Genomic DNA, 26,002 nt, shown 5'->3' with positions numbered 1-26,002 from the left:
TTAAAGTGCCGCAAGAAGACACATGTTCAAGAATTAAAGGCCACCTGACGGTTGTATTCAGCATCTGTTGTTCGAGGGAAGGACCGTGTAAAGGGAAATGTCACTCAGGATCTGAACACGTGCACTGCCCGCACCACATACTGTCGGCAGATGGGACATTCGCTCATGCGTTTGCCGCACTTTGTGCATGTGACCATGTGCCCGCACTCCAGCAGGACGCAGTCGATGGGCGAGTCCATACAGATCTTACACAGGGTCTCCTCCACCGCCGTCCCAGATCCAGAGTCTGTGTGTAAAAAAAAAAAAGGAAACAATTTTTTTTTTTTTTTTTGGAATTTGGCACGTGCATTTTAAACTCGATTAATACGATTTTTCCTTTTCTTAAACTTATAATAAAATTCACTGATTTAAACCGTCATATGCATATTTGTGTAATCCACCTGCAAGCTTATGTGAACTGTTGACTGAATTCATAGTTTCACAATAAAACGGGCATAATACTCTTGAAAAGTTAAATGAACATTTAAAATACTAACACAAACTATTCCTAACTTTTGAAGTCATAAGAAATACACCCACCTGTGCCTTCTATGGCGGTAGACACTGTAAAAATAAAATACAGCCCACGTTAATGTAACCAACAGAAAAGATGCATTCAACTTTACGTTTACTTTAGAAAATGAGGTCAGGATGCAAACTAAAACACCACTTATCATTACCCAACTACATGTTAGATTGAAAAATAGCACAACATTTTTTTTAATAATTCGGAGCCCTCATCCTATGGTTCGTCCAATCACATCAGCCTCTTTACCCATGTTCTGCAGGTCCTTCTGGTCGTGGTAGAGACGCGTGACTCTCTCCATCAGTTCCCATTTCTCACAGCACCCCTTGTAGTCGACAAAGTTCCTGGCCAGAATCTCCTTCAACTGCCGGACACTCAACGCCTCAATATCATCCGCTGATCCGAGGTCTGAGAGGGACGCCCGTCGCCCAGGAGCCAACACTTCTTCAGAGTCTGAAGACTGACAGAACGAGAGACAGAGTGAGCGAGAGTACGCAAACAACGGGTTTTCTTCGGCTGAACATCATTCCACAGAGTCAAAGACAACTTTAGAGAAAGAGAACCAAGGGCAAATTCTAGAAAATTAAAGTGTGTCAGAAAACATTTTACTTTCTCTTTACCGATTTAGAAACATGTTAAGCGTTTCGCCACCTAAAGCCACAACAACAACACAATCTAGAGCTGTGGTCTAGATTACGTTCGCCAGAAAAAGCTTGGCCAACATAAACACGACACAAACAGAACATGCGCCATGCTAAGATAGATGCAAGGGGAGATTACAAACACACACACAAGGATTACTGCAAGTTTGATTAACTCCACATCCTGCTATTATGCAAACACTATATGCTAATGCTAGGGTAGAGATAACATGCTGAGTGGTTCATTAACATCTACAGTTTAAAGGTCCTGTGTAGATAACTTCTAAACTTCAGCCTTTTTATTAAGCTAAGGAGTGGTACTGTGTGTTAATGTTGGCCTTCCACCACATGGTAAACACTGCACTTACTCAATATAGCACTTGAAGGGCAGATGGCCATCCATGTTTGACCAACAGAGAGACTATATGTATAAAGAGACTATGGGCCAGATTTACTAACAGCTTGTGTAACAGTGCAAACACTCTTTTGGAGTCAAAAAAACTACTGTCAGGATATACTAAAGACACAGTGCAAAAATAACACTGAAAAGGCGTATGTCTTAAAGCAGACGTTAACGCTGCTCCTGGTGGAGTGTGTAGCTCATTATGGAAGTAGACGCTGAACTTTCCCATCGGCGCTCAGTTTGCGCTCTCACACTAATTTGCCCTGTTTAGTAAATCTAGCCCTATATGTAAAAAGAAAAAGGGGCACAACAATTACAACGGATGGTGAAAACGCCCACCCCCAAGTGGACCCCCCTTTAAATGTACATTTACCGGATTTTATCACCCATCATCCAAAAAAAATTAAGTTGGCATCAAATGAAAATTCACTTTATCTAATTTTGTAAATCAATGTTTTTGAGTGAAACACCCACATCTCAAAATCCAATCAACAACTGATGGACCCTGTCCAACCAAGTCCCTGTCCAACTTTTTGATACAGTTACACTCAAACATGCATCTCAATTATGCTTGAGTGAGTTCACGTAGTGTAACGTCACACGTAGGCTCACTATTGGCCGACGCTGGTCATGTGTGTGTGATGCGTGTGACGTACAACACAGAAGCGCTGCGCTGTTACACTAGTGAACTATCTCGAGGCCCAGAGAGAAGGAAATGAATAGTTGAATTAAGTCGTTATTTTTGTTTATTTTTTGCGCACAAAAAGTATCCTCGTCGCTTGATAAACTTAAGATTGAGCCACTGTAGTCACTCGGACTATTTTAACGATGTCTTTCATAACTTTTGGGCCGGCCAGTTTCGATCCCTTTAGAAGCCTATGGAGGAGTGATCCAGCTCTCAGATTTCATCAAAAATATCTTAATTTGTGTTCCGAAGATGAACGAAGGTCTTACGGGGTTGGAACAACATGAGGGCGAGTAATTACTGACAGAATTTACATTTTTGGGGTGAACTAACCCTTTAAATGTCAATACGAATCTAAAGTATCTGCTTATTTTTAATGATTATTCGTTGTCTCAGCAGGAGGTGGCGGTTGGTCGGTATTTGGCCCACACCTCCTTCACTGTGATTGGACAGCTGGGTAAAAAGTGACAACGAAGAATGCTGAACTTTAGGTAAAACGCAGCACTCAAGTCACGCTGCTCCCGGGTTAATAACGTAGCGCTCCCATTGAAAACAATTGGACAAATACACTAGCCTCCGGGGGAAAACGCTTTGGTGGACACATAGCCTAATAGTTTGCTCCGTAAACCACTGTATAATAAAAGCTAAAAAATAACCAATTTTATGTTTTGTTCTGCGACTTGAACTAACGTTCGTATCAAACCATCTTTTTTGTTACACCCCTAGTAAGAGATTCATATTTGTCTGGATGATGTGAACGAACCAAGTGAGAAAGCACCCCAAGTAACAAACTTCAGCATGGGTGCCCAATAATGTACAAATTAAACTTGAAATTAAATCTTTTGACCATAAACAGATCTTTATATCACACACATTAACATTGACGGCACATGCTGCATTCAACTGATTTTATTTAACATTATTTAATGTTGTTTTTTTATTAGTAGGTCTTTTAGTAGGCTTTTAGTTTAACATTAATATTAGTTTCATTTAGGTCTTATTTTTCATGTCCATTTTCCACGTTCTCTCTGGGCTTTAGAGTGTCCATGTTTGGCTACTGCACATTTAAGAAACACCCCTTTCACATGTGAAAGGAGCGACAGTGCTCACGGGTGTGCTGCCGTGTGTGGTTTCTTAATATCAGATTGATTGTTCTTTTGAGTAAGATCTTTCAACTGAATCGATCGATCTGGTCGACAGTAAATGACAGTATCTTCATTCATTCATGAACTATCCCTTTAAGATGGATTGGCGTGACAAAGAGTAGGACTTGAAAACAGACTTTTAAAGAAGCAGTGATTTATCCCAGCCTGAAGCCAAGTCTTTTCCCACGCACACATGGAAGACATTCTTTAAACGGACTCTACAGAGGACGGCATAAATCATCACAAGGCCAAATCTCCTCATTGCAAAAGACTGACAGAAAGACTCCCAGGCATTGTAAAGGGCGACGGGCCACTGCTCTTTGCTCTGCCGCATCTAACGCCCCGGACGGCGCAGCAGAAAGAAGAAGAGGAGAGGTGAGGAGTTTCAGGATGTACCTGCATCTCCTGCTCCACCTGCAGCTCATCGTCCATTTCACTTTCAGCTGTCGCCTCAGCCAAGCTCTAAGGGTCAAAGGTCGCAGCCAACAGTTTAACACAGCTGTGCTCTCTAACTTATGTTTCACACACTCCCTAGTGTGCTTAAGAGACTGAGTCACTTCATTCTAAAGCTGTGGTTTACAGTGCCGTGTGAAACAAACCGAGAAGAGAAGCACATGCAAGGGACTGTGCGATGCATTCATTTTATCGAAGCACATGAAAGGTTTTTTTTCTTTCAGTTTTAAAATAATTTCTCCTAACCTAGTTTAATGTGTAGAGACAAATACAAGCAAACCTTTTGCACCTTGACGGTAACACTTTACTTGAAGGGGTGTGCATAAGACTAACATGACACCTTCATAACCATGGCATGACACATGTTATGAATATGAAAGAAGTTGTATGCATGTTTATGACAATTGTCATTAAGTGTCATTTGCTCAGTTATGACATTTTTAATGCAAATATGACATTGTTTGAGATGTCTTTGTTATGACACCTTGACAAACAAATACATCATAACCTGTCAGTGTCTTTGTCATGACAACTTGACATTACTAAGACAACACAACCTGTCATAAACATGACCTAGCAGATTAACTATCAAACTTAAGAAACCACTTGGCTTTATTAGTTAACATTACATTAAACTGTCAGGTGGTTGGTTTTGACATTGGCTGTCATGAAGCCATTATAACTGTTTAATGACAAATTCAATTTGTACCACTGTAGTTGAGGTCACGAAAAATATTCATGACACAGTTATAATGGCCTCATAACAGCCAATGTCAATACCAACCACATGACAGTTTAACTTAATGTCAAGTTGTCATGACAAAGACACTGACAGGTTATGATGTTATGGTTTATGTCAAGATGTCATAACAAAGACATCTTAAACAATGTCATATTTGCATTCAAAATGTCATTATTGAGCGAAAGACACTTAATGACAGTTGTCATAAACATGAATAAACCCTACTTCATATTCATGACATATGTCATGTCATGGTTATGAAGGTGTCATGTCAGTCTTATGCACACCCCTTCAAGTAAAGTGTTACCAAACCGGGATATTGTAAAATATTATTACAATTTAATATGACTTTCATTTGAATTATTTAAAAAAAAAGATTTATTCCTGTGATGTCAAAGCTGAATTCGAGTCTTCAGTGTCACGTGATCCTTCAGAAATCATTCTGGTCAAGAAACTTTTATTATTATTAATGTTGAACACCGTTTAGCTGCTTAATACTTATGTAGAAACTGTGATACACTACCATTAAAAAACATTAAAGAAAATAACACTTCTATTCAGCAAAGAGACATCAAATTGATCAGTAGTGACAGTAAAGACATTTATAATGCTTCAAAAGTTTTCGATTTCAAATAAATGCTGTTCTTTTGAACTTTCTATTCATCGAAGAATCCTGAAAACTGCATCACAGTTTCCACAAAAATATTAAGCAGCAAAAACTTGAATATTGATAATAATAATAAGAAGAACCATTATTAATAATTGAGCACCAAATCAGATTTCTGAAGGATCATGTGACACTGAAGTAATGATGCTGAAAATTCAGCTTTGACAACACAGGAATACATTTCATTTTAAAAGATATTCAAATAGAAAAGTTATTTCACAATTTGACTTTTTACAGATTTTGATCAAATAAATGCAGCCCTGGTGAGCATAAAAGACTTCTTTCAAAACTTTTTGCAGGACCGTTTTTCCTTTTCATACCTGTGCATCTTCTGTAGTTTGAGCCTGAGGTCCCAGTTCTGTTGTGCTGTTGTCCTGCGACAGGCTTGCGGTGTTGAATGGAGTGTAAGGGTCTTCCTGCGGGTCCAGGCGTGTGGTTATTGGGGGAGGAATGTGTGTGTCAGACGGAGGTGTCTGTTGGCCGAGGACCAGCTCGACCAGCTCCTCCTTCTCTCGGCACATCTGTGTGGGGACCCCGTGCAGGTGAAGATATTCCCTCAGGTCCTTCACCTTCAGCCTCATCAGCTCAGCTCGCTCGTACAAGATCCCGCGGAAACGCTGGCAGGTGTGGCACAGCCACGGCTGGACGTCCAGCTGAGCGGAGCACTGGCTGCAGAAGCTTTTCTTGCAGTCCATGCACATGTGCTGCAATGAACAATGGGAGTGTGCATTTTAAAGCCAGGTTAAGACTGGAACACAATCTCACATCTTATTTAAGGAGTGTGTCACACCATTAAGAATTGCGCAGTTGGCACAGGCATTAAAGGGTGTAAGAACTGGGTCAAAAGCTACACTCGATTGACTGATTCTAAGCAGATGTACTGTTTGCGTTATTACATCTGATAAACACAGAGCTGTACCGGATAATGCCAAAGCAGTCTGGCAAGTTTCTTCAGGGAATATAAACACATGACTAACATAACTTCTGGAAGTCACAATGCCATTCAGTCAGAGCTGTGGCTCAATGTACACACTCAGGACGTGCAAGAGCTGTTGGCTCATGTCCCGATCTTATTTCCCTCCTCCTACTTTCCTGCCTACGATACACATTACTGTAAAATAAACGCAAAAGGAGACAGTGACGACAGTGAAGGATGAGAGAGGACCAGGCCTGGGACATTTACATGAGGGACTGCCACTTTACTTTCGTTTTGTTGTTTATTTTGGTCATTCAAATTATGTTGAATGTTCGCTGCCGTCCCTGAACATTGTTATACTCAAATTTCAGCCTTTATTTCACTTCAGGAAAGGGGATGAGTCGAGATTATTATATTTAGATTGATTTCAATTTCATTAAGTCGTCACCTTTTGTAGTTTAATAAATCACACTAAGCATATCGCGATTCCTGTTGTTCTGTCCCCAAATTTAATTAAGACTTTTTTTTTCTTCTACCAATAAGACTTTTTAATTGCCTTAAATATGATTAAACTGGATTGAATACTTTTTAAGGACCGGCAGGGTCCTGTACAAAACAATGGTATTCGTCATCATACTATTTTAATTCATTATCATAAACAAACTGGTTTGGATCGCAAATTGTTTTACCATTTACTGCACTGTGTTTTTCTACTAGTTATTTACTCATGGCCAATAATGAATTGAATGTCCCACTGTAACGTGGGTGTGCAGGTAGAGGAATTGTTCCCTGTGTGGGATTTATTCATTTTAGTAAGTAGGAGGAGTGAGAAGGGATTTCCCTGATCCTTGACAGTGGAGTGACGTCATCAGGGATTTCTACTATTTAAACTGCGAGGAGGCTGATGGCGGCTCTCTTCTACTTGCTGGAGCGATACAGGTTTTGACTATATGTTGATTTCAACTTCTGTTTTGTTTAGTCTTTTTCAGTAACAGGTAGGCCTAGTGGATAGGTTTTTCGTAGTTCACGTTTTGTTATTTAGTTAGATCAGCGAGGTAAGCAGCTCACCTGTTTTTATTCTCCACGGGAGCTATAGGCAAGATCTCAGGTGATTAGGTGTAGTCAGGGCTTTGTTTTCTTTAGCTGCCCTGCTTACTATTATTTTTGTTAATCATTTGTTTTTTTTATCTTATGTGTGTGAATTTGTATTAATTTTTGCTTGTTGGATTTTCTTTGTATTAAAACTTTACAGTGTAATTAATTAGACGTCAAAACTAATCTATCGTCTGTGATTTCTTATATGATCGGTCCTTGTCTTTTTGAATGGTTTAAATGAGCTAAAGTTGGTTTTGGACCATAAAGGTGATGATACACAGGACAACTTTTTGAGCAATGTTGCCGTCAACGGGCAACCAGATGAGACACGGGGCCCACGACAGATCTAAATGATCCAGATAGAAATGTATTGCCCATTTTCAATGGGAAAGTATAAATTTTCAAATATTTAGGAGTTACCATTACACCTAGACTCTCGCAGTTGTATCAGGCAAATTATAATAAGCTAATTAATACCATTAAAAAGGATCTATTAAGATGGGAAGTGTTGCCACTTTCGTTGTTTGGTAGGATTGAGACAATAAGAATGAATATCTTGCCTAGATTGCTTTTTTTATTTCAATCCCTCCCAGTATGGATTCCTGCAACTACATTTAACATGCTAGAAAAACTCATATCAAAGTTCATATGGCAGAATAAACGACCCAGAATAAAATTAAAAACATTGACTTTAGGAAAAGACAGAGGAGGGCTGCGTCTCCCTAATTTAAGATATTATTACTGGGCTGCTCAGCTAGCATCGATAGTGGCATGGATTAATAATGATGTTGAAACAGGATGGGTTAACATAGAACAGAGCTCTGTACCAAATACCCCTTTATCAATACTAGCTTTTATGACACCTCAATCTCAGAAGAAGATGAAAATAACAAATATATGGGTTAAGCAAACGTTGAAAGTGTGGACAATAGTTCAGAAAAAAATGAAAGGAGTGGCAACCTTATCGAGGGCTATGTCCATAGCAGATAACCCCGAGTTTCTACCCTCCCGGTGGGATGCTATTTTTAAAAGATGGACTGAGAAGGGTCTTACCATGATTGATCAGCTTTTTGACGGAAATACATTGCGCTCTTTCTCTGATCTTAAAGAAAAGTTTACGTTATCATCAAATGATTTTTTCAGATACCTACAAATAAGAAACTATATTACAAATCATAAGGAAAGGGAAATAATTAAGAAAGCCCCAACTAATGTGGAACATTACTATAAAGAAACTATAAAGAACTATAAGAACTATAAGAACTATAAAGAACTATAAAGTTTCTTTATTTCATTGCTATAAAGAAACAACACCCACTACATAAACATATGTAGCACATATACAGCAGATTACTGCTTGATTCAACAGATAATACGTTCCATATAAAGACAAAGTGGGAGTTTGAAATGAATGATCATATAGAGGATGAGACTTGGGTAAACATTTGCACAGGATGTCATAAGGGCATCAACAGTTATAACTGGAAAGAGTTTGACTGGAAAACAAAAATCAGGTTTTTTAGAACACCACAGGTGATATCAAAATTTGTGGATAATCCAGAAGCAGAGAAATGTTGGAGGGAGTGCGGGAAAGTAGGAAGCCACACACACATATTTTGGGAATGTCCAAAAGTAGTTACATTTTGGCAAGAGGTTAAGGATGAGATTATGAAAATTATGCATGTAGATCTGCCTTTTACTCCCTTGTATTTTTTGCTTGAAGGAATACCCCAAGACTTTTGTAGTCAAAATCAGAAATATATTCTACATGTCCTCCTACTATGTGCACGAAAAACCATTACAATTAATTGGATGAAGCCACACCCACCAAAAATAAGTCAATGGAGAGAAAAACTTGTATCTATTTATAGAATGGAACATATGACTGCCCTACTCCAACTGAAACTGGACACTTTCATACAAAGATGGACACCTATTAATATATACATTGAGGCATTGAGTGTGAACTGATTGGGGAGAAACTAAATTAATACCATTCTTTTTCATTCCATTCATTTTTTTTTTTTTTTTTTTTTACCATATAGTGTTTTATGTACTTTGTATTTTTTGAATTTTCTTTTCATTTTATTAGGGCCACTGTGGTTGTCAGGGAATGTTTAGTTCATTGTTGTAATGTGTTAAAATGTGTAAAAAAAAAAAAAAGAAAAAAAGTATAAGCCAGCAGCCACATGCAACAGAAACAAAACACAACATAAAATCAGGCCTGTTCCTCTCTCGATCTGCCCTGTCGTCGCTCCTCCTTTTATGCGTCCTCTCCTCGGTGAGAGATGCGAGAGACCGGTGGGTCTCACAGGTGTCGTTCATTATCTCTCACGCCACCGGCCTCGCGCCGTCCTCTCACGTCACTCGCCCTCGTCCTGCTCGCCACAGCCAACTAACTAGAAATTTTGTGTGAAATTAATCTCTAACTCTGGTGGCAGCTAACGTTAGCCTTGTAGACGAAAGAGTGATTTCTCTGATGTTTGCGCTGCTGTTCTGGATTAGTGGGAGTGGCTTGCGGAGCTGTGCAATGTGGTGCATTGTGGGAGTTGTTGTCTTACATGCAAATACACCCTAAAGTTATTTTCTATCTTTTCTCGGTCAAGAGGGCACCAAAATAAAAATGTCTTTTACATTTCGACTACATATATGACCCACTTTCAATAAAGATTAATGTTGAAATGGGTGAAGTGCTCCTTTAACACCCACGCATTGAAAAAAAATAAAAATAGCATTGCTAAACATGGTGGATACTGAAGGCGGCCTCAACTTCCGGTTCACACAGACTTTAAGGCCGTGACACAAGGTGACCTAGTTTTTCCAGTTTGCTCCCACCCCTAGCACTAGTTGGACCCCCGTCTGCAGCTTGAACAGGTGACGCGATGAAAGCCACTGGTTCTTTGATGTCGGTTTAGTGTGTCATGGCTAAACGTTTGCAGGATGTCTGACGCTGGTACATGCTTCTGCAGAAGCAACACATCAATGGAATTTCAGCTTAATTTATAAGAAACTGTTTTTAAGCACCAAATTACTGGTGAAGCATACCACTACCCACAAACGTAAAATGAAGTCCTATAAATAGAGAATTCTCCATTACTGTGTAAACAGTAACCAATGTAATTTCCAACTTTTGCCAACTAGGGATGTCACAGTACCAAAATTTCAGTAGTCGGTACCGATACCATTCAAATTTTACGGTTCTCGGTACCAATTTCGATGTACACAGCAAAATCAGTTTTAACTATTTTTCCAATTTATTTAACAATTTGAAAAAAAAATTTAAATTCAATTCAATGACTTTATTATTTATTTATGGTAAATTTATGAAAGCATTGAAGGCTACATGCTGTTAAAGTGTGTATGTCAGGTTACAATTTTTTTGTTGATATATTAAATAAGGGTTAGATTAGATGTCTGAGTGAAAATGTAATTATTACTGTAATTGCCCTACAGTAAGCTTTATAGCCATTTCTGTCAAGATCATATTTTTAAAACACAGCTGAGCTGTGACGTCAGAAGAGGGAGACGTGCCAAAAAAGTTCTATTCAAGTATGGAGAGTTTTGAGTCTGAGCAGATCCAAAATCCCCCTCAAACCTACGATGGCCCACAGCCATACACTTTTGAGCCTCCCATGCGTGAGACAGATGAGGAGCCAAACAGAAATTTAAATAATTCCTATCGAAGAAACATAAATATCTGGTGTGAAGAGAACCAGTGGAGAGTTGGTCAGGTGTCTTGGTAAGTAGGCTATAGGCATAACTAAGAGGTGGAACGGTACATGTATTCGAATTGAACCGAAGCGCTATGGGCGTTACGGTTCGGTGCATGACTATACACGGAGAATACACGGTATAAAAATAAATAAAACTTGCGCGCAAATTAATTAATGCGGAACTTCTGTTAGATACGCGGGTTATTTAGGGACACCTAATCTGTAGCTCCGCCTTAGCTCTGAAGCTCCGTGGCTATAGATGTTATTCGATCTACAATGTCTATAATGAACAGGCTGCAATGTCAAGATTGCAATGCTGTAATATGTGTGTGTGTGTGTGTGTGTGTGTGTGTGTGTGTGTGTGTGTGTGTGTGTGTGTGTGTGTGTGTGTGTGTGTGTGTGTGTGTGTGAGAGAGTGTGTGTGTGAGAGAGAGAGGGGCGCGGGCGCGATCGTACAGTGGAAACATAAAAACTGGAAGAAATGTGCGCTGCAAATGACCGAAGTCTTGGATCCCGAGGCGGCACTGAAGTCAGCGCGTTTGGTCCGAACAAAGTTGACCCAGGCACAGAACACAGACCTGCTTTTTGGGAAAAAGTGGACTCTGTGACCGGTTTTAACTGTGTTTTTGCACCCAGCACAAACGCAGTAATTCACCATCGTGAAGATACACCTGCATATACCTAACTAACTACCTAACTTAAATAGCTAACTAAATAAATCAATGTCCTAATCACTAATTCTCTCGCTCTATCACTCGTACAATTATCAACACAGCTCACAAACTCACTTTCTCAGGGACCTGGGGAGACGTCTCCCTCTTATGACGTCAAGCGATCCGTTTGGGCGGAGGAGCAGTTTTAAGTGAGTACTGAAAACAACAAACTTTTTCATCTTATATTCTGCCTTTAGGTATCGAAAAACATACAAAACAATACAACAACTTGTCAAACGTGTATTTCCCCTATTTTGTGTTAATCATAATTACAAATTTAACCTGACATACACACTTTAAACAAAAATATTGATGATATTGAGAAATCAAGTGAAAAATAAGTAACCTATGCACACATTATTATTAGCCTATTAGTAGTAGTACTTTTAATTAATGGAGACGTAGTTAAATCTATTGTACAGTAGCCTAATATAATTATTTCTGTCAATTTCTTTAAGTTAAACCGAACTTTAATTTTGACGGGTTGCCGTGAAGACCTTTGAGTTTCTGTGCGTGTATGATATAATGATAATTTTTCTCAAATGAAACGGTAAAATGCTCATGAAGTGACTCTCAGAGTGGCTCTGGAGATGAATTGAATCATGAATCATGTCATCATATCGTGAGGAAGCAGAGACTGAAAACAGCGCGAGCGTCACTCGTGCTTCAGTGTGTGTGTGTGTGTGTGTGTGAGGTAACGTTAAATGAAACACAGAGACAAGCAGAACATGCAGGGTTAATATTTAAATAGTCTTTTTGCAGTTTAATATACACAGACATCACATCAGCAGCGCCGCCGGTCGCCATGTCTCAGCGCTTTCATGAAGAGGACGCAACTTCACGCCCCTCGTGCATTCATGCGCATCCAGAACCGGGTTTGACCGGGTACTTGTTACCACCGGTACTTGGTACCGTGACGTTTAAAATGTATCATAATTGTGTCTTCAGTACTTCATTCATTTACTGATTTTCAAATACTTTATTTGTCTTAAAATATATATTTTTAAAATTTATGAATCATGGTGCTATAGTTGGTTTGATTCAAGGCTTAGAAACATCTTTTGAAATATGTATCAAAGATTAAGCTTCTAGTGAAAATACTAGTGTTGGGCGATATTCTCCAGAGTCATATTGTGCTATCGTCAGCCGCGCCGGGCGGGGGTGTACAATAGTTTACTCATTTGATCATTTACTCATTTATTTAATTAAATTTGTTTTATAATCGTGGAGGATGATTATCTTTTCTATCATTTTGCGAGCAAAAATGGAGTTGGTGATGAAGAGAAATGTCACGTCGCATAACTATTTGACCCAAAAGGCCAGCCCGTGAATATTACACATAGGGCTGGGCGATGAAACGATAACGATAATTATCGCGATATAATTTTTCTCGATAAAACGATATCAAGAGTTCGATAAATGTTCGATAATGTGTATGTGCCAAAAGCGGAACGAAACTCATTTGAACCGCGCGCGCCTCACGGACCGTTTATCCGCTCGGCTCAAAGTCCAGCTGGCACAACGGCAGCGCGAGCTCACTAGAGCAGATCCTATGGAGCAGACGCGTTTACTCTGATCGGCCTCGGTCACGACATCCAGTGAGAAGCGCTGGAAGAACACAAATGTATCAGTGATTTAAACCAGTTTAAAGGCAGATGAAACAGCGCTGACGAACAGGAGAAACACTGTGATACAGTCAGAATATGAGTTGATACGGAATCCATTTAGCATGGATTTACTGTAAGGTTATAATATTAACTGCACCATTAAATGTGGGATATACATGAATTGTATTATATTATTAATGTAGACAATGTTTTAAAAGACTAATGGAATATAATTACAGTATTTAATAATGTATTTAGGCTACTTTTTTCATACAAATACCATAGAAACCATAAAGTTACATTTTGCCATGATAGTGAGGTGCTATAGGCTATGCCTGGCTTTATCTGTGGTTATCATGATCTAAATGCATGATACTGGATGACCATAGGTTCATTTGAATAAAACTCAGAATATTACATTTTACCAAATAAAAATGTGGTAGTTACATTTTTTTTAACAGATGTTACTGTTTTTGTTAATGAACATACATTTAACATAGTAGTATTAGCTTGAGTTAGGATGCAGATTTACTGTCAACTCACTGTCAAATATGCGTATCGAGACAAAACATGTAATATCAATATTGCAGCCTGCACTGCAAACTGTGCTGAAGATACGTGCCATCAAAGTCAGGCAACACAAACCTGTTTCATATCCTCCATTAGCACATGCAGAAACTAAGAAATATATTTTTCTATTCAGATATTTATTTTGTTAAGGAAAAATGACAAATGATGTTTTACCTCAGATTTGTGAAAGGTCCACCTGTTTGGCAAGTGTTAATCATGATATGTTCTGACAATAAAGAGTAGTTTAAAACCACAATTAACGCTCTGGTTTCTACAACTTTCACTTAAGAGCAAAAATCTGCCTTTAAACTTGAAAGAAATAAAGAAAGATTTGACATTTATCGTGATAATTATCGATATCGACTGATATAAAAAAATTATCGTGATAATTTTTTTTGGCCATATCGCCCAGCCCTAATTACACATGCAATCTGCAAACTTTCCACGAGAGTTATGCCGGTGAAGGAGTCTCAAACCACAGACAATTACTCCCTAAAAGTGAAAGCAAAAACTTAGCACATTCTCTCAGAGACGACGAGAGATTAATCTACCTCAACATAAAATCTTAATTTACTGGCTTAATATTTCTCCAGTGGAGCAGACATTAATGATAGTATGCTTATGTGTGAAGTGTGGTTATTTGGTGATGTCACATAGACTATCATCGTTACATGATACCATCATCTATTGACACAACCCTAGTGGTCACTATTGAGCTCTATTCAGAGAACAATACTGGATGTACTTTGTAGATGTCTTACCCACTAGTAAGTCTATGAACTGCTTGCTTTCAAACATCAAAAACTTTCAATCCAATTAAAAAAAAAAAAAAAACACTGGAAACCTGATCCCAATGTTACTCCCTGTAATTACTCTTTTGTAAGGTACATCTGCAGGAATCCCATGAACGTGAAGTGACAATAGCAGCACTGCTGTAAGGAACTGGTACAATGGCCATGACATCGATATGCGCCATTGTACTGTCATTGGAGCCACAGTTTACAAAGGACAACTCCCCTCGTGAGGCGAGCAGAGTAGTCACGCTGGAGGAGGACGCTCCACACAATGACTCCAGTCACTAACTCAACTTGTATGGTGGCTATAAACTGTAGCTTGAGCCTTTCCCTTATCTGTCAGTGACATGAGGATGACGTTAAATGCAAAGCATCAACAGGATTCCAAAAGGCACCAATAAACGCACTTACAAATAATGAACATTACCTGTACAAGAACTACAGTACAACAGTGCTTCACCAAATAATTGTATAACACTGCTAAAGCTAAACATTACAAGGTGGATTTGTAAGTCAGTTGTGTGAAAACTAGTCATGTCATATGATTACCTTCCTGGCGAGGCTGTCAAAGCGACCTCCACAGGCCTTGCACGTGTTTTCTGGAGATGGGTAACTGCTGAAGCCTGAGTTTGTGAAGGTCTGATGTTGTGTGCTACTTCCGGTGTTCTCCACAGTGGATTCATCCAGACCAAGCCAGCCGCAGCAGCTGGCCCACATACTCCACACCTACTGCAAGAGAAAGAGAGATGCTTAAGTTACACCTAATCGCACCATAAATTAAATCTGCTCAGTCTTCAAATAGAATCAAACCACCTTAGTCCTAGAAGACAACGGATGCACTTTTTCAAAAAAGTAGATTGGTCTTCTTGAATCAATACCCTTGGCAGTGAATTAGCGGCATGGAAAAGTTCTTCCAGCGTCAGTCAGGGTGGCTGATAAGCGCTCGGCTGGAGTCATTTAGCTGAAGAAGTAGGACTTCCATCATTTATTCAAAGCCTGTGTGCAGTCTAAACCACAGGAGCTGTGCAATACTCCTACTAGGTTGACACTGTATCTCTCTCTCACTCCCTATCTCACTCAAAGCCAAATAAAGGCTGTCTGATCCAGTATCACTACCATGGTTATGTCTCTCACCACTTGGGCCCATTGAATCAACTGATTAGCTTAATCACTCAAAATACTTTACAAAAGAAAGAAAAGGAATTGAGTAACTCCTTCGCATAACCATTGTCCAAGGCGTACCGTATTACCATGATAACCTCAGTATTTTTACTTCAGTAAGATATGCTGGTATGAGATAGTCTTGACTAAAATCCACATGCAAAAAGTATTAAAATTAAAAACCTGTATGACCAGAATTGATACTACAAAGTAGTTATTGTCAACATTACAACAAAATTGACACGGTTTCTTTTCCTGGTTCAAGGATTAAATGATTTTCTTCAAAAAAAAAAAAAATGTAAAAAAAAGTTTGGCTTTGTAATCTTTCATCAAAACTATACATTTCTTGATTATTGAAATTAGTTGACATTTTGCAACTTTTTTTGAACTGGTATTCTTTACACATGCCTCAGATGGATGTATAAAGGTCATATTTTTACCAAAATAAAGAGTTCATAAAAAAATTGGTCTCAAAAACAAGATCTCAAGACTCAAATTTGGGGTGTCACGATATACCGATAATGGCGATAACTAGGGCTGGGTATTAATTTCGATTCACAAGCTTGCAATTCGATTTCGATTCAATATTGATTATTACAAACATGCATTTAATACTGAAAAACATTAAAAATTATAATGAATACGAATATGCTGCATATATTTAGCAAAATGCTCCTCTCTAGAGTAATTTTTCTATCTGACTAACGAGTTAATGGTCACTGGATGTGAATGTGGCGTTACATGACATCGTTTACAAGCTTTTACTGACGTTTCTCCACGGTTGAAACACGATGATACGGATTTCGATAAGTTGTACTCTATAACACACTTTCAGATGCTCATTCATGTTGATTTCGCGCTGTAACTGGTATTATTAAGGTCATGTGCTTCTCTTGAGCGGCGCCAGAGCGATCTCACGCCACAGCGCCAAAACGCTATTTATGTTTTTGAATTTCGTAAGAAAATGGACGCAATTCGAAATCTGAGACTTTGTTTCATATCAATAGTAACAAAGCACAAAGATTATTGCGATTTATTGGATGGGATGCGCGCTATAATGGTCCATTCATTCATCAACTGAAAACAGGATGACTAGCCTAATCGATTCTTGGGATATAAGAATCGATATCGGTTCGTAAAAAATGCGAATCGATTCAAATCGAGAAATCGATATTTTTTACCCAGCCCTAGCGATAACTGATATTTGAGAGTGACAATATACCGGTATTGGCTACAGTGTTGTCAAAAGTACAGACTTCGGCACAAAGTCAGTACTTAAATTTTAAAAAAATATCACGAAACCTGCATTTCCCTCCAGCATTTTGAGCGCTGTTGAACGGATTCTTAAACACCTGGTTGGCCATTGTGCTGATCGGCTACAATGATCAACACTTCAAAAACATGTCTTCACCGAGCACTTACACAATTCAATTCAATTCAGTTTATTTGCCAGACTCATGTCCAAAAAAGCCACGCAAGACAGGACAGATAAAAACAAACAAACAATAAAAATAAATAAATAAATTTAAAAAAGCAGATACACACGGAAGCGTTTGAAAGCAGGCATCTATCAGCGGACCCCTAATATATCCACGGATAGACGGATCCGCTGCAAACAACGTCACACTGCGAAAGTCACAAATGTCAAGAATCATGAAGTGACATCAAAAGAAAGCAAACTGAGATGTCAAATAACGAGGAAGTCAAGTCACCCAGCAGGACCGTCCGGACTCCCCTGTTGTGCTTTATTCACGGCCTACAGTGGTGAAACCTGTGCGATTATACACAGACACCGCCATAGGATCGTGCAAACATTTGCAATATCGATACAATGACTTCGATACCGGTTCGGTTCCTAAACGATACTTTTTTCGATACCAATTTTATGAACAGATAATGTTATAGCAGAGGCTGTAACATTAATGTGAGAGGGAAACAAACAAGAAAGCTAAACTGTTTAATGCAGCTAACCTTAAGGATAAGCACACTTTACAAGATGCCTAGTTTAATGTGAGTTCATTCCGTCTTAAAATTGAAGTTAAATTAAATTGTATTAATCAAAAAACATGTGTAATTAATTTAAATCATGAAACTTGTTCAATTTAACAGAAATGTATTAACAGTTTAACAAAAAATACCAAATCCAAATTCCATTTTATTTTTGCTTTCCGTTTAATTTAGTCTATATTCCATATTAATGGTTTCATCAAAAACAGACTAAAAGATTGATTCTTGATTTAAGAATTTATACCATTTCAATGAAGCTTGATTAAAAAAATGAGTATATTTTCAACCCAGCCCTGATATACTAGATAAAAAAAATAAACAAATGTTTTTAAAGTTTGGCATTGGCCCTTACCAATTTACGCCATACATTACACGCATACAATAAAAACTTAATTCTAAAACACATACTATGAGTTTAGAAACCTTATGGATTCCTTCCACTTTTAAACAGGAAACCAAAACTTGCATCCATGTTGAAAAAGACAAAAATCCCCAAAACCAAACAAGCAATTCACATTACTGGTGTCAGCAAACATGGCAGCATGTGCAAAGTTCAAAACAACAAATGCTCTCACAGTCCCCACTGACCAGCTGACTGGGCATTGTTACTGCTGGGCTGTCATAAAACACCCCAGCCCCCCTTTAACCCCTCAGGCCTGTAGTGTCAGTACACCCAAACGCTCCCTAGTAACAGACCAACAATAGCTGCACTGTGGCTAGACAACACACACACACACACACACACCCCTCAACAGCAGGAGGATGCTTGTAATGCCTGGAGTTACCGGTGACGGGTCACATGGTTAAGGGCAGAGTGGAATTATAAATGACCCATTAGGTTTGACCACCACAGAGAAAGAATTTGAAGTATGGGAAGGATAGGAATATTTTGAACAGTTTTAAAGCTAAAAGTATTGGTGCAGGTCTATACACAAACCGGTGTAGATGTTGCACACTTCCAGAGCTGGAGTGTCCGTTGGGAATTGTGTTAATGCATCATTTCTTGTTTGCCTTTAAATAGAATGCTTGAATATAACGTGTTTGAATGTTGAATCTGGGTTTAGCTCTTTATTTGACCAAGGGTTTATTAGTCACTGCAAGTTCAGCATCTGAGACCCGCCCCATAAGTAAAGCAACCAACCTGTGTACATAACCCAGGACTTACTAGCAGTGCTGCGTAAAAACAAAAGCACAGACTGAGAAAGTCTCTATTCCGGACTTGTGCACAAACTGCCTTGCAATCAATTCCCAAAATGTTATTTGTGTGGAAATATTACAAAGTCTGTAAACAGGACGTTAAGAAAGGCCAGAGACGGGACACGCTGAAGACGGGCGAAAAGAGGAGAACAAAGACGTGCCAGCAGATACTTCAGCTCGTTGTTCGCAACACTAGAAATACTGGAAGAAAAATATACGTTTTGAATTTAGGGTGGGGGTTTATAATAATCTATATCTGAAGGGGACTGACTGTCTTCAGAAAAGTTGATGGCATTTTCTTTTGCTCTCACCTCTGTGTAATGCCTTATAAAGTAGTTTATGAACGCCATGCTTTCTGTGCAGCGGCAACCAAGGAAATGCTATATTGCTGCTGTCCCATAAGCGCCACCTACTGTCGGAGGGTGAATTTGCATTGTCATTCAGTCCGTCTGTTGTTTTTGTTTTGTGCAGGTGTGTCTTATGCAGCATAATTTCACTAAAGCAAAAACAGAATGGTCTGACTTTACCTTAAAGTGTCATGAGATCCCCCTTTTTTGGCCTGGTTGTTAACACCTCTGAGCGATAGTCTGGTGTTCAGCCGCAACACCCCTTTCTTTTTTGATTATTAGTGCAATTTACATGTTTGCATACAATTTGTTATTTGATTAGCCTACAAATTAATGTTATAGTAATGTGCAAGTAAGGGCTCCCTATAGTTTACAGCATTAGCAGAGATCATTTTTTTATCCTTTAACGTAATTATAATTGGATTCATTTAAGGAGTGACACAATTTGTTCAGTAAACCAGTTAAAAATTTTTTTGAAAAAGCAAATTTATGTTTAGACCATATAATTTATCCCTAAAAAAATTGGGTCGCGGCTTAATTGGCCATGGGGAGATGTGGGTCCCATGGTCAACCCCGTTGAGAACCGCTGCCCTAGAGAACAGGCTGACCGAATCGTGCCAGCGTAACGAGGTTTTCGGTTTCAGTGGGCGGAGCTTACATGAATATTCATGAGTTTCCTGGACATGCGTGTGGAACTGAGAATTTTAGTTCACGCTCCTTGTTTCTCAGCAGGTTTAATAGATTTTTTTTCATAAAAGGTCAATAAAAAGTTTCTCTGTGAACTTAAACTACAATCGTTTATCGTTTCGTAAAGTTCATAATGTTTTTGCTAGTTCGCAGTGGTTTTGTGCAGTCGTCCCTGAATGCAGACATTCACTTCATGTTAGGATAAAGCACAGCAAACTTCAACTACATAGATTTCATTTTGTTGTCCTTTTCCTTTGTACCTTGCAATGCTTTAAAACGGTGTCTTTTGTTATCATTTGTTGAATACGTCACTGCCCCGTAACAACTGAAATGTATTTGTGGACATGATATTTTTGTAACATACAATATGCAAGATTCTCCTTGTTCTCTGGTTGTGAACGGTCTGCAGTTGTTGTAAAAAAAAGCTGAATTTTTTTTTTTGCTGAAATTCCAATGATTTTTCATAGGCCTATTTCCAATAAAAATATTTAAATATTTTACAAACAAATATAAAATTTACAAATTCAAATTAACACAAGGTTCCACTTTTACTTTGAGACCAAACATGCCAGAACACCTGAATGATTACATCTACACTGATTTCCAATAGAAGAGCAGATATAGAATATTCTTAAATACATGAACCAACTATCATTTAATTTATCCATTGCTATGTTATGTTACCTTGCCTTATGACACTTTAAAACGGTGTTGTCCCTGGCAATGACTGAAATAAAGTCCACAACCATATCAGTGCGTGGCCTAATAAACATTTTGCAACCTGATGTTTCTCTCTGTCATGTGTGCTTTCTTTGACCGTGTGGCGGATGATACGCAATGATGATCATTGATGCAAATGCATGATCCATTTTGCTGCACAAACACTCATTCAACTTTTTTTACAAGTCAAAGTTTCATAAACATTTATGTTATAAACTGGGCTTCAATTAGAGGCACTTTTGACTTGAAGTCTTGAAAAATTAAACATTTAAACTTTGTTGGATCTATTTTAAAATGGCATTTTCATCACTTAAGATTTGCATGACAAACGTTTGGAATCACTATGATTTAAGAAATGTATACTTTTATACGAAAGGAAGGACGCATTAAATTGATCAAAAAATGACAGTAAAGACATTTATAATGTTAAAAATGATTTCCATTTCAAATAAATGCTGTTCTTTTGAATTTGCTATTAAATAAAGATTAAAAAAAAAGTTAAAAAGTGATTTCCACACTTCATTTGGTGACACATCATTGACCATTGTCAACTGTGATAATAATCAGAAATGTTTCTTGAGCAGCAAATAAGTAATTTTTTAATCAGATAAATGCAGTCTTGGTGACCATAAAGAACCTTACTAGTACCAAGCTTTTGAACCGTATTGAAACATTTAAAAAATATATATTTGTAACATTATTTTGCCAGTATGCATATTTGAAAATATATATTTTTTTGTGAACATCAAATTGGTTGCTTATTCTATGAAATAAAAAAAGAACGAGAAGCATTTTTCTCTTTTACAGTAGCCTAGTTGTATCAAATTACATTTTTACACTATTGTCCATACAATTTTATATAATCAAAATTGTACTTGTAATGTATTAAAGCAACACATTCATGCTCGTGTGCGGTCTTAAGTTATTTGGCTTGTCCAAAATTAACAAGAATTTAAAGGGATGGTATAATACCCCTTTTTACAAGATGTAAAATAAGCCTCTGTTGTCCCCAGAGTCTGTATGTTGAGTTTTAGCTCAAAATACCACACAGATAATTTTTTACAACATGTTAAAAAGGGTAAAAAACGCATTGTTTCGTGTGTGTCCCTTTAAATGCAAATGAGCTGCCGCTCCCAGCACAGAGGGCGGAGCTTCAAGAGCTTGTGTGTGTTAGCAGCTCCAATAGGCTTTATGCACAGCTTCACTACTTCCTGAACTTCAGCCAGCCCTTTGTTTCCTGTCTGTCATTATTGGACAAACTGATTAATCCAGCTGTGCTTGATTATTGTTACTGAGGCCAGGCACACCTGGATTAATCAGTTTGTCCAATAATGACAGACAGGAAACAAAGGGCTGGCTGAAGTTCAGGAAGTAGTGCAGCTGTGCATAAAGCCAATTCCCTCATGCAGACAAACACTAACATGTCAGAAACTGTTCTGCCTTTTATATTTAAACCGGAGTCGGACAATGATTGAGAGACTCAAGAAGACGACGACAACATGTAGAAGCAACAGGACGTTCCTGAATGGTTAGTTGATGAATTTATGTTGCTGATGTGGAGTTAACTATCCTAAATTAGCATATTCTGTCATGATAATCTATAAATCGCTCGTGTGGGAACTGTTGTAAGATGCCTAGAGTGACATGCTATTGCATTTGTGTTACATATGTATTGTATGTGAAAAGACCGCTTGAGCAGACTCACAAATACATGTGTTCTTCTAATACAACAACGCTTCAGCCCCGTTCACACTGCCAGTGACCGTTGGCGACAGAATGTGGGCGTGTCAAGCGACGTGAGAAAAGGTCCGAAACTTCATTTTTATGCAAATGAGAAGCGATTTTCACGAGCGACAACCAATAGGAAAGAAGACTTTCAGTGGAGCTGACATCACCGTCTCGAGTGCAGGCAAGACAGAAGAGTTCGAGGGCGATTTCACAGTTTTAAATGATTTGACTGTAACAACATACATGGATATAATAAAATGCTGCATGGAAAAGAAACTGTCGACAGTCTCAGTGAGTTTAATTCATACATTTATAGTTTTAGTGTTGTAATTGTATGATGCAAGTTTAGCACTGCTGACATTTTACAGTTTCCCCGCCATTATGTTGACTATTAGGTACACGGAAATTGATTATTTGTCAAATGCGAATGACGTTTTAGAGATTTATGACAGTATGAGTGAGTTTAATTTGTTGATTGATCTATCGTTAATCTAGTAAATTATTTAATCCACTGAACACTGTGGTAATATAAAAACACTCTCCCAACAGCATACTCTTACCTTTAATTCTTTAGAGCCTAATTCCTAGTCAAATTAAAATGATATAGCCTAGTTGTATACATCACTTGTGATGGTATTTTGTATATGGCCAGACGTGCAGTCTACCAGTAACATTAGAGCGACAGCACTGGGAACACCCACAAGCGACTCACGGTACAGAGACTAGCGACATATAGCGACAAAGTTGCTGGCGATGTGAACGGGGCTTTCCTCTTCTCAACATGGACTGTGTTCCTGGGGGCGGGATTTATGTACATTTTAGGGTTAGTGATGCGCCTAACCCAGGAGTAGGGATGCGCGGTATACCGGTACTGCAAAAATACCGTTATATATTATATTTCAAACGGTACAATATCATAATTTTGTTCAATTCGGTATTTTATGCGCTGCTGTTTCGAAGTTCACCGCTAGGCGGCAGGGCGCTACTTAAACTGACGCGGGTCACGCGAAACCGACAAACGGTGACAACAGAGGAACACGATGGATCAAACGAAGCTCATTCGAATTTCTACACGCCCGAAATTAATAAATAGAGAGAGCAGTATGAGTGAAATAAGGCATTACTTTGCCAACAAAAGTAATGAGAAAAGTAAAGAAACAGATCTCAATGCACCACTCTGCAAACGGGGAGGCAACACATCAAATCTGCCTATAGCACTTGACTTGTCAGTTGCTCATCTTGACTTGTTCAAAGAGTTCAGAGATCGACAGGTTAGTCCATCATTCAAATGATTTAATTTAGACTTTTATTGAACATTGAACAGCGCACATACATAAGAGCTTATCAATTATATATGATACGGTAAACACGAAGGCTCAAATCTGCTTGCATGACACGCTAGAACCAATTAAGTTTAGTCTCATCATTTTTGCACTTTCAAACAAACATAGGCCTATATTAATTGAATTTGAATGAATAAAGAATAAAAATGTGAATAATATTAATTTTAGTATTAGTGATAGTAAAATGAATGGCATATTAGTGCAGCTGTGGTGACCCCTAGAGCAATAAGCCGAGAGAGGGAGATAGTAATAATATTACAATTAAGCTACATTTGTCAACATTCATTAGGTAACCTGACCTAACAGTAATATAGCATTTATTAATCTATATCAATCAGTAATTAAAACGACCTAGAAAATTAAATGTAGGCCTACTAATACATGTTTTTAGCATGTTAACATTACTTTATGCAATGCATTAAACTAATATGAACCCAAACAGTAACCAAACCAAGATGAATAAATGCAATAAATGTTGATAAATCTCTGTTGATGCATGACAGCTAATGGTTTACATGTCATTTCATTATTCTATTATTATTATTATTATATGTGAATCTATTATTATAGATATTAACCAATTTTAATTGTATAATTTCAGTGTTTTTTTTTTTTTTTTTCAAAATCAAAATTTAACCTACTGGATGTTCCCTGACTGAATTTTTTTTTTTTTTTTTTTTTTACAATTTGATACATTTTCTTTGCACATTTGGTAGTGGAGAATTTCAAGCAGTGTTTTTTTAAGTGTCACTTAAATTTTGAGACTGTTTTTTTTTTAACCTGTGGTATCGATTTAGTATCGATACCGAGGTATTAGGTTCTGGTATCGTACCGAAGCCAAAATTGTGGTATCGAGCCATCCCTACCCAGGAGGAATGTCGTCTAGTCCCTACCAGGGGTTTGTTGTAGTCCTTAAAAAATGATTTCTTTAAAAGCAAATATCTTCCTTTTCTTTGAACTTTGTAGATGTTGTAAATGCTCAAACAGCAACATTACACACTAACTAAAGTTAGAAAAGTGAGATCATAATCAACCACCCCTGACCCTTTAAGAACAATCACACCAGGTTAGGCCTATTATACTAAAAAAACTTGTTAGTCCACAGATACATTTATGCAGGTTTATTTCAGTTATTGCATTCAACAAATGATAACAATTAGTACGGTGTATCCCCTACCATTGTTTTTTTATTTCTTAAAAGCAACAAAATCCAGAGAAACAACTCAAGCAAAGCCAGCCTCTGTGGATGCCAACTGAATTGACTGTATAACGCGGGATTTCGTGGAATTTGTAAATTGTTTGATGAATAATTAAAAACAGTTCAGTACACTTGAAATCAAATCGCGATATAAACTAGTGTGTGTGAATATTAAACCTTAAAAAGACCAGGTTATTTAAATAAGAATCCTGCATGTTCTGTGAATGAATGGTGCAGCCGACGCGCAGTTTCACACACACAGATACACACACACACACACTGAAGCACGTGTGACGTTCGCGCTGTTTTTTGCCTATATGTGGCACAAATGCATGAACTTCATCTCCAGACTCTAGATCTGCTCTGAGAGTCACTTCGTGAGCATTTAAGCGCTTAATTTGAGAAAAACTATCGCCATGTCAAACACACAGAAACTCAAAGGTCTTCACGTCAACCCATCAAAATAAAAGTTCGGTTTAACTTGACAGCAATATATTGCTGTTGTTCAGTAGAATTTAGATACGTCTCAATGTAGTAATAATACTAACACTGTTACAAATAAATTATCATCAAAACTTTATTTTTTAAGGAATAATAAAAAATATTCCATGTTTTAATTTTAACAGTAAAGCACATTGTACAGCACGTTGTTTGGCAAAGTTTGTTTAATTTCATATGATTAAAAGAAATTAAATTAATGTTTTAGGTCTTCATTTGATTACCAGAATAAACAACACCGAATTTGTGTGTGAAAAAAAAAAAAAAAATCATCTTTTTTTTTTTTTTTTAAATGCCGTATAACTTTAATAATTGTACAAGGTTCATGATTTCAATCAATTAGACAAGCTTTTTTATTGTTATGGTGTAAAACGGGTCTGGCAGAGAGCTTTATTCCTCAGCTTCTG

General features: G+C 37.9%; 1 protein-coding gene across 3 annotated transcripts in view; it reads right to left on the bottom strand.

The window, feature by feature from the left end:
* Nucleotides 1-26,002, bottom strand: part of rffl (ring finger and FYVE-like domain containing E3 ubiquitin protein ligase) — a 28,253-nt gene continuing 2,251 nt past the window's right edge. Inside the window, exons 3-8 of one of the 3 annotated variants that reach the window (XM_056262584.1) lie at nt 15,259-15,438; nt 5,622-6,005; nt 3,836-3,901; nt 815-1,025; nt 580-603; nt 1-286 (exon numbers count right to left, since the gene is read on the bottom strand). In XM_056262584.1, the coding sequence (XP_056118559.1) occupies nt 105-286; nt 580-603; nt 815-1,025; nt 3,836-3,901; nt 5,622-6,005; nt 15,259-15,426 (1,035 nt within the window). In that variant the 5' untranslated portion in view covers nt 15,427-15,438 and the 3' untranslated portion in view covers nt 1-104. The remainder of the gene's footprint in view (nt 287-579; nt 604-814; nt 1,026-3,835; nt 3,902-5,621; nt 6,006-15,258; nt 15,439-26,002) is intronic. The other 2 variants (XM_056262585.1, XM_056262586.1) reach the window with 2 other exon arrangements.

The sequence above is a fragment of the Rhinichthys klamathensis genome, unplaced genomic scaffold (assembly GCF_029890125.1).
Source record: "Rhinichthys klamathensis goyatoka isolate OS25496 unplaced genomic scaffold, OSU_Roscu_1.1 h1tg000194l_1, whole genome shotgun sequence".
Lineage (NCBI taxonomy): Eukaryota > Metazoa > Chordata > Actinopteri > Cypriniformes > Leuciscidae > Rhinichthys > Rhinichthys klamathensis.
Note: the sequence above shows the minus strand (reverse complement) of the source record. Positions and strands in the feature narration are given on the sequence as shown.